Source organism: Onychomys torridus, unplaced genomic scaffold, assembly GCF_903995425.1.
Source record: "Onychomys torridus unplaced genomic scaffold, mOncTor1.1, whole genome shotgun sequence".
Taxonomy (NCBI): Eukaryota; Metazoa; Chordata; class Mammalia; order Rodentia; family Cricetidae; genus Onychomys; species Onychomys torridus.
Genome location: NW_023412819.1, coordinates 1 through 10,574, shown reverse-complemented (window position 1 = coordinate 10,574; position 10,574 = coordinate 1). Strand labels below are relative to the sequence as shown.

General features: G+C 38.2%; 1 protein-coding gene across 1 annotated transcript; it reads left to right on the top strand.

Annotated features, from left to right (window-relative positions):
- Window positions 1-303: 303 nt before the first annotated feature.
- On the top strand, window positions 304-5,863 carry LOC118575891 (ankyrin repeat domain-containing protein 7-like; the record flags this gene model as incomplete). Its single annotated transcript, XM_036176256.1, has 4 exons — window positions 304-527; window positions 3,692-3,806; window positions 4,709-4,882; window positions 5,757-5,863. Coding segments are annotated over exons 1-4 (620 nt in total), but the record flags the coding sequence as incomplete, so codon positions are not given.
- Between the last annotated feature and the right edge of the window lie 4,711 nt (window positions 5,864-10,574).

Sequence of the window (10,574 nt, the reverse complement as noted above, 5' to 3'; positions counted from 1 at the left end):
GTTTCCTGATGGAAAAGGGTTACCTTATCTGTCCCTTGTGATCTATATTCATTGGTTCAATGTCAGCCTTTGCCTCACCTTCTGTATACTCCAGAAGGGAGGAGTGTTCTGTTTGGATTATTCATAGAAAAAACGTTTATAGAAACACCTTGCCTACAATCCTTTTTCAGTTGATCTTGTTTGTTACAATTAAAACACGTGATATTTTTATTTCTCTTCAAGCCTTTGGAAATCACCTCTCCTATCTAAGCATTATCATAGTTTTGAGATTTAATAGTTAATGTATCTCAGATCTATTCCTCTATGGGTCTTGATCTTGCCTTTAATAGCCTAATTATCATTTTGCGTTGTGAATTAGCATTTTCAAAAGACAGAGGTTCGATTATTATTTGTCTAGCTTCTGAATTTGGTATCAAATTTGGTATCGGGGAACTCCAAAGGGCAGCCAGTGTCGGGGACTTGACTTCAATAGAGCAATTTATCAACAGCCAGGAACACCATGTGGATGAGCATGACACAAAGCACAGGTAATGGGGCCTGGGGAAGAGAGAGGCCAGGAGGGCCAACTAAGGAGAAACACACCTTCCAGGACTGAGCCCAGTGGGGTTTGTGCCTGCCTTAGGCTTCTAGGCGTCTGGGACCTGCACACCTTGGAAGGACAGCTCCTAGGCCTTTTTTAAGAGAAGCAAATTGAAGAACTTCAGTTAGTTTACAAATCCTTTTACATTGTCTCTTTTAGAGCACTTTATTGGGCACTTTAAAGTGATTTAGCTAATGAAACTACATACATTTTATTTTTATGTGTATACTTAAAATTTTTTTTAGATTTATGTATATGAGTGTTTTGCCTGCATATATTTCCAATGCACTACATGCATCAGAAGGTGTTGGGTCTCCTGGAACTGGAGTCATGGACAGTTATGGGTGCTAGAAATCTAACCCAGGTCCTCTACAAGTAAAATTAGAACTTGTAAACATCAAGCCATCTCTTCAACCCTTAATGTATATGTTTTTAGTACTATGTTATATACAACACAGAAAATTGTAACATGAGATAAATTTTCACATAAAATGTCAACTTTAAGACAAAGAAAGAATCCCCAAGAAATCTTACCTCAATGGGACCCATGTTTGCTGAGGGATCATATAAGGAAATTTTCAACCGGAACTATGAATCTAACCCCACCCCCTTGTGTATGTGTTGTGTGTGTGTTGGTATATACGTGAAGGCTACAGGTTGACATTATCTTCCTCAATTGCTTTTTATCTTATTAAAAAATTGTATGAGTGTGTGTGCACATGTACCCCACACATAATGCATGTAACTGTGTGAAGGTCCAAGAAAGCTATATTTGAGATTTGTGTTCTGCCATATTGTGGGTTCTGGGGGTTGAACTCAGGCCACAATGTCTGCTGGCAGGTCCCACTACCTGATGAACCACCTTGTGGTCCCTACACCTCATTTTTTGAGGCAGGCTCTCTCACCCAAATCCCCACTAGGTTTGATTTATTGTCTTGCAGTATACTGATTCAGCTAGACTTGCAGGCAAGCAAGCTTTGGGTATCCTCCTATATCCACATCCCCAGCACTACATTTTCAAGGTGCTGGAGGTTCTGAACTCAGGCCCTCAGGTTTGCACGGCAAGGGCTTTACCAACTGAGCTCTTCCAATCACCTCAGCACTTCTTTTCTGTTTCTTATTTCACACTATGTTTAAAGGGGAACCAGTGACACTCAACAGTAGATTTTTCCATAGCCCATATGCTTCTTGATAATGTCTGTGTTCTGAGTGGTTACTTAGTCTTCTAAATGAGAGCTTTATACAAATTATAGAACAGTCAATTGTATTTTCAAAATATTCTTTGCTTAACGCACATATTCTTTAAAAACACTGAGTTTTCTAACTGTATTTGTCCATTCTGTCAATCCATTTATTCCCCACATGGAACTTAGATATCTACTATACAGCATACACATTCTACTCTCTCTCAAGGTTCTCTCATTCTTAAAACCTTTGTTTCTTTGCGCAGTCAGCTTTCCTTACATTCTATAAATTTAAATATTGAATACAATGAACCACGCTCATTCGAATCTCTAGTTTCTTTTGGTTTAAAGCTTTTTGAAAATCAAAGCAAGGGAGCTATGATGCAATGGATTGTCTCCTTATAGAAATATTTGCCCAATTTTGATGTGAGTCCATGGACACACTGGGTAGCAAGGCAAAGCATAATGGCCTGCTTAGCTACCATTTGGTGTCTGGATTATCATGGGCACTCTGTCTATTTTCTGAGGACTAGGCTGTGTCCCTCTTGGCAGCAATATAGAAACATTACTTTTGGGCACTGAGAAATGAAAAAAAAATTCAAAGTATTGATGACTGAGGATTTAGATGTTTTGATGTGCTATTTTAAACCTGTTTGCCTTTCATAGTCTTAAGAGCTAAAATTTACATAGATACAAGGGACCTGTAGAATTGCAATGGGCCTGTGGATTGTATCAAATTTCATTTAATATAAGGTGCAGTGGAATGCATGATAACCTTTTATTTTGTATAGTAGCAAAGTTAAAAATATTGCTGTTAGGATTCTGCCCTCATTCCTGTATGTGTGCAGCTTGGGGTCTTGAATCATCAGGGGGCGCTGGCGACTATGTGTGTGCCTTAAAAAGCCAGATGCAGACACCATGCTCCTCCTCTGCCCTCTCTCTCTGTTCTCCGCTCTGCCCCTGCCATCTCTCTCTCTCCTGACCTGGTTCTCCTCTCTCCTATCCCCTCCCTCCTTCCAGTAAAGCTCTCTGTAACTCTCTAGTCGTGGCTGTGGCTGTGACTTTTCCATGGGAACCAGGCCCCCACCAGTGCCATTCATCTTTTCATTTGGTGTCTTTACTGGGATCCTCCTGCCTCCATCTCCTTCAGCAAATTCTAATGGCATGTGCCATCCATGGGCCTTTAGAGTGCATCATGTTTCATTTAATGTAAGGCACAGTGGACTGCATGATAACCTATTATTTTGTAAAGTAGCAAAGTTAAAAATATTGCCAATTATAGTCAGAAAATATCATGGCAGAGATTTTAGTGATGCTAAGATGTAAAATAAAGACTAAGGTTGGCACTGTGGTACTGGCCTGCAATACTTCCTACTGGATACTAATAATAGATAACTAGTTTATAACAGCAATTAGAGTAGGATTTAAATCCAAGCTGTGCTAAATCTATTGGGTGTTCTGTTATGTAGACGGGGTGCTATGAAGAAGGATGAAACATGTGATAGAGTACTTACCTTAAATGGGACGGCCATGCACTATATCCCCAGCACAGCAAATGAACACCTGAGTAGAAAAATGAGAAAATAATGAAATTCCAGTTATTTCTCTTATATTAGAAGGAAATGAGGTTTTTTTGTTTGTTTGTTTGTTTGGTTTTGGTTTTTCCTTTTTTGTTTTGCTTTGTTTTTTTCCAAGACAGGGTTTCTCTGTGTAGCTTTGTGCCTTTTCCTGGAACTTACTGGGTAGTCCAGGTTGGCCTCGACCTCACAGAAATCCACCTGGCTCTTTCTCCCCAGTGCTGGGATTAAAGGCGTGTGCCACCACCACCCAGCTTAGAAGGAAATGAAGTTTGCTATCTAGTATTTACAGTTGAATGTGCCTTTATATGGTAATGTGTAGTTTCCTTAAATGTCCTCTCAATTTGTAGGACGCCACTCCATTACGCCTGTGCACACAATCATCCAGATGTGGTAAAATATTTGTTATCCAAAAAGGCCTGTATTGACGTCCAGGATGATGAAGGCTGCACACCCTTGATTAAGGTATTGGACAGCAGTTTTGGTATTATATGGATTAGATCTTGTCCTTGTTTGTTTGTTTGTTTGTTGCTGTGATAAAACACTGACCAAAACCAACTTGGAAAAGGAAATGCTTATTGGGCCTACAATTCCACATCACAGTCCAGTCCATCATGACAGGAAACCAGGGCAGGAGCTCAAATCAGGAACCAGACGCAGGAACTGAAGCAGAGATTATGGGGAGGAATCGTCTTTTCCATGGCATTTTCCAAGGCTTGTTCAGCTTTCTTATACTACTCTGGACTACCTGCCCAGTTGTGCCACCACCTATAGGAAGATGTGCCCTCCCACATTAGCCTCAAGTAAGAAAATGCTCCACAGACTCTCCCACAGTCCAGTCTGATAGAGGCAGTTCCTCAAGTGAGGATCCCTCTTTCCAGAAGTCTTAAAACTGTGTCAAGTTAGCAAAACAAATGAACAAGCAACCACCTTCACTACAACAACAGCAACCAACTAGTACTGATGAGATACTTTAATATTTAGGTGTAGTGGCACACCCCTAAAATTCTACCACTTGAAAAACTGTGGTGGGCAGGTTATGAATTTAGGCAAGCTTGAAGTACTTAAGAAGACCCTGTCTAGCCTGTAATCTTAGCACTCTGGAAGTAGAGGCAGGTGGATCTCTGTGAGTTCGAGGCCAGCCTGGTCTACAGAGCTTATCCAGGACAGGCTCCAAAGCTACAGAGAAACCTTGTCTCAAAAAAAACAAAAAAAAAAAAAAGAAGACCCTGTCTCAAAGAGAGAGAGATAATATGCATAGCCTAAGCAATTTCTCTGATCTAAAAGTAACTATTCAATGCAACTGTAGAAATATCTGTCTTGACTTTCTTGAATTGAAGATCTCTTTCTTTATACAATACCCACAGGCCACACAGAGGGACAATGTGGAGTGTGTTTCGATATTACTGATTGAGGGTGCTAACCCCCACCTGATGGATTTAAGTGGGAATACAGCCCTGCACCATGCTGTTTCAAGGGGCAACACAACAATTGCCAGCAAACTGCTTGAGTACAATGCAAACATTGAAGCAAAAACGGAGGTAAACATCATTCAATGACATCCCCAATGGACTTCCAGCAATGACACTCAGATCCACCTATCACATGCCAAAGCTCAAGCAGTCTCAATGAATCTGTTGAGAGTAAAACATTTTCTCCAATTATGTTTTTAATATTTTTATACATAGTTAAAGGAACACAACACAACCTATTTTGTTTTAGAATTGGGCTTAATTTTAAAATTAAACAAATAAAGGATTTGGGCCCATACACATTTTACATACACACAAATAAAAATAATTAATTTTAAAGATAAATGTCTGTAGAATAAACAAAAGCCTGTTGCAATTAAGAAGTTACTGATGGGGTTTGTCTCTCAAGATAAGGCAGGAATAGAAAATGAGAAAGGTCACTGTCACACAGGTAAATTTGGAAATTTGATCGTTGAAGAAAACATACCAAGAAGACTTTTATTTAATTTATTCAAATTTTCTATGTATGTAGGAAGTGCTGTTCAGGTTGGGAGATAATAATTCTCAGGTTAAGGAAGAATTAGTTTGTAAGAACTAATTAAGAAACTGCTCCAGAGAGGCCACTTAAGCTCACTCATTGAACAAAGGCACACCAAACCTAGATGCTATGTGATAGAGTTGGGGCACTGGAGCACATGTCTGTGGAGTTAAGAAGCTTGGAACCATGAGTGTTTGTGGAGAGTTCTGGAGAGAAGGGGTGTTCACAGGCAATGTTGAACAGGGGAATTGTGTGTCAAAGGGTAGGTGCCAGCTGTGCATGTATGAACCTGCAGCAAGGGGTGAAGGATAATCTGTCCTTTGTGACTGATTGTTTGCAGAATCTGTGAACAATTTTCAATTGACAAGCATGTTGATTTATTAAATGTAATTTTTTTCTTTACAGTGCGGGTTGACACCATTTAAACTTGCATTATTTGAAGAAAAATACCAAATGGCACAGTTTTTAAAACAGAATGGTGCAATTGCACCTTTGGAGGTTGAGTCATACAGGTAATGTTTCTTCTTTTTTGCAATCTTTGTACTGTTCTTAAGAGTGACAATTGTTTAAGAAATACTAAAATGATGGGAGGAAGATTGGCTTCAACTCAGAGGCACATAGTGAGTGTGAGCTGGTAAAGGGACTGTTGCCACCAAAAAAAGAACAGTGTGCATCAGGGCTCAGCTTCCCATTTAAAAACAACAGATCATCATTCATTATCTGGTTTGATTGGTGATTTTCTACTGGTTAAGGAAACCCCATTAATGTTGTTTACTTCTAAAAGTTTCAACTTTAATTATTTTTAATAGTGAAATTTGTGATCATTTTAGTATTTTCTATGTTTTTATATATTTTCCTTTAAAATGCAATGTTCAACATAGTTTTTGAAAATCATACTGTCTCTTTGACCTCTCATTCTGTTTTAAATGGATTTTGAACCAATCATGACAGTTAAATGCTATTAACAGATGCCATTCTTTTTTCTCCTGTCCTGTCTGAAATGTCTTGATCCTGTGTTTGTCATATGTCAATCAGTGCACCCACACTTCTGAAACAGAGATCATGATTAGGTACAGTTATCCAAATGAGTATAAAGAACTAAGACTCAAGTGTTTTGTCTGTGCTGGGGGTCCCATCAGCTCTAGCCTTTGAACATGGTTCTGTAGAGAAGGTTCACTCAACTGGGCGAAGCCCAACATGGAAGCAAGAAGAGCACAGCTATTGCATCAGAGTTCACCAACCACAAATCCCAGGCACCTAGAGCTTAGCCATAGGCAGGAAAGAAAGGAGACAGAGAGACTGTGCTATCCTCCCATGAGCTTTGAAACAGGCTGTGACTAAACATTATAAGGCAACATTTGGTGATGGTTTGGCATCTACTAGCAAACAGGTAACAACAACAACAAATACAACGCCATCTATAGCCTGTCATAAATATGTTGGGTTGCTAGAGTAATGACAAGAGTTGCTCTCCTGTTCCACCAAGTCCATCTCTTGGGAGAAGAGAGAAGGGACTGTGTGCTATAGGTTCAGGAGAGTAGGGAAGAACTATGAGTAAAAAGGAACAGGTTATGTACATATGGAACTATAAATTATACTTACTACAGCCATTAGAACGAAGCATGTGGAAGAACCCCCTCTTCCTTGTCCCTGTGTGCATGCCTGTGTGGTGGTGGTGATTGTGCGCTGAATCTTTCAAAAAGAGAAAAGGTGGAAGGACAGCAGCCACTAATCACTAATTCAAAGTCATTTGGCTCAACCTGCTTGTTTATGCCTTCAATTCCAGAATCTGGGAAGCAGGAGACAGAGAGATCTCTTATTTCAAGGCCAACATGGTTCATATACTATGTTTAAAGTCAGTTGGGCTCTATAGTGAGATCCTGTTTCAAAAAAATGTTATTTGTAAATATCTAATGTAAGATATATTAGGGACTCAAAAGTAAAGAATTTAGAAAACATGCTAAGTGTTTTTCCTATGAATAATAAAATAATGATCGCTTTTAAACATCTGTCACAGTGAAAGAACATCTTCAGAGAGGGCAAAACACAAACAGAAAAAGCGAGTCAAGTTCAATAAAGGTAAGATTTGTGTAGTGAACTACTCTATCTGGTCCTGTCTACCATGCATAAAATAAGTAAGAATAAGAGTTTTAGCTTCCAAAAAGGGAAGATTACCAGTCTATCTGACATATATCTATGTATATCTAGAAGACTTAACTAACATAGCTACAAGCATGATTATCATAGATGACTAATTTTTAATCTATTTTTAATTATCCATTACAATTTTAAATGAGCTGTATAAACACAATACCTTAAACAAAGTAGGAATATATACATTATAGCAAAATTAACCTTAAGTTTGTATCAATAAACTAAAATCTATACCAATGTAAAACATTTCAAACAGGTTGTTACTTTTTAAAAGTAAGTTCATTAATCTACCCTTTCATCCTATTAGATCTATATCATTTAAATCCTGTATTCTGTGAGGCTGGACTATTTCAGCATGCAACCTTGACGCTGTTCTGGATGCAGAACTCTGAAGAAAATCCAACAGAGGCACTCTGAGAGGTTGGATTAACTGGATCACATATTTTCATTGGTGTCAGGTCCCCTTGCTCTGAAAACACATAAACTTTTAAAGGCAACATACATATTGGCATTAATACAAGTATACACTCCATTGTACACAAGCCAGCCAAAGATGGCTTTTTGTTTTATGTTTGTGCAGGAAAATATGTATTGCCCATTTTTGACATTTCTCTAGTTTTATTTATTTACATCTGTAGACAAGATATTCAGGGTGTCACCCTCAAACAAACCTGATCTCTTTAACCTTGAATGAATCCACAGTCTTTCACTTTCTGTGGCAACAGAAGCATAACATCTTCATCAATGAAATATTTATGACTTCCATTTTGAAGTTAAGGCACCACATATATGTGTGTGTGTGTGTGTGTGTGTGTGTGTGTGTGTGTGTGTGTGTTTGTATGTGTGTGTGTGTGTGTGTGTGTGTGTGTGTGTGTGTGTGTGTGTGTGTGTGTGTGTGTTGGTTTAATTTAGCAGTTTAGGGCTGAGAGATGGCTCAGAGTTTATGACCATGGGCTGTTCTTCCTGAAGTCCTGATTTCAATTCCCAGCAACCACATGGTGGCTCACAAACATCAATAATGAGATCTGGTGCCCTCTTCTGGCCTGCAGCTATACACGCAGGCAGAATATTGTATGCATAGTAAATAAATAAATCTTAATTTAGCAGTTTAATGAATCAATGTCTCAGCAATGATCAGCAATCTAAAAATTCAAAGACAACAGAACAATATACAGGATCCAGACTCCCTGTGTATTTTACATCTCTATATGGCTTGTTTTTTTATTACTTTACTCTTTATTTAAAGATATTACTCTGTAATTTTAAACTATTTATTTTTATTTATTTATGACCATCTATACCACTTTCCTTTTTCCCTTATTAACTCTACACACATTGTTAAACACACTGTAACTTATTTAGATGTGTTTTCCCATCTCAATCTGCTTTACTATGTATCTGTAAAACTTCTCTGTCTGTATCAGCAAAATCTTAAACCACCATGTATGCTGCCAGAGTGTGCTGGCAGCTCATGCTTGCAGGCAGCAGCAGGGAGACACATCTCTGTACTGTGTCTGCATGGAACACTTAGAGACTAGGAAATTTTTTTGGCTTTGCTTTTGTGTGCTTTGAAAGTTTTTTTTTTTTTTCAAATTAATGCTTTCTTAGGTCTTATGTGGAGATACATGCTCAGCCATTGGATGCTATTTGTATGTGGGTATTTTTTGTCCCACCTGTTAACTACCAAATAACCACATAGAGATTTACTAATTATGAAAGCTTGGCCAATGGCTTAGGCTTGGTTCTAACTAAGTCTTATAAATTAAATTAACCTGTTTCCTTATTCAGGGCTATTTTATGTGTCTTGGTTATCTTTACTATGTAAAGTCCATGCTGCTTCCTCTGCATCTGGCTGGTGACCTTGCCTTTCTTCTCAGCATTCTCTACATCTAGTTGTCCCACCTGGACCTCCTGTCTAGCTAATGGCCTTTAGCTTTTTATTAAACTGATTAGAAGTCCCCTAGGCAGACACAGCTTCACAGTGTACAAAAGGATTATTCTACAACACCCTAAAGTTAGTACAGGTAGTGTATCTCTAGAACAATGTTCTGGGAAGAAGTGACAAGTGCCATGAATTTAGTTTCAATGAGATTACTCTTCCATGTATAACGGGGTTTGTATCACACAAGGAACGTTTCTTATCAAATTGCACTAGGCTTAAATATACCAGAAATAAACAGGCTATTATTCGACTCCCCCATGTCTAATCCAGGTTAGAAAAGTCAATCTGCACTGGATTTTCATTCTTATCCTTTTGTGTAGTTTTCTTCTCTATATCATACCTGCAGACATCCTCTCAAGTATTGATTCTAATAGTAATATTCAGACACTATATGCATTTTGGCACTGAAGAATTAATGAATAATACCACATTTTTAAGGTTTGAGAATATCATCAGTTTTGCTAAACTCATTAATTTCAATTAGATAGAATTAGAGAGTCAACTACATAATAGAAATACAAATATTTAGTTACCAAATTATTATAACTGGAATTTTGTGAGCAAGCTTAGGGAATACTATATTAAATGTATTAATACAGCACTGTTTCCTTTCTTTTTTCTTTTGCAGAAATCTCAGCAAGACTGAGCCTGAGACATGGTCTTTTCAAGCCATCAAATTTTTTGTCCCCCTATAGTATTAGGATATAATTACATTTTACAAGCTTGACAGACAACATATGATTAATGCCTATGTTACATGTTCACCCAAGTATTATATGCTTCAAGCTGTATGACACACAGAATCACATAGGAATCCTGTACATTTTATTGCCTCAGGTCCCCAGGAACTGAAAGACAAAGTGCCCCAGAAGCAGCAAGGCACAAACCTTAACAACACTCTGATATTTGGCAGTGGCACACACCTCTAATATTTGCAAATATAGCAAGCTTTACATCATTCAAGAAATGCAGCAGAAACAAATGTAACACACTTTTACATAGTTAAAGTAGTATTCCACAGCATAAGGAAATCTAACACATCTATGACCGATTAAAATAATATTCCACAACACAGCACCTATACATACATATAGACACACCACACACACACACACACACACACACAC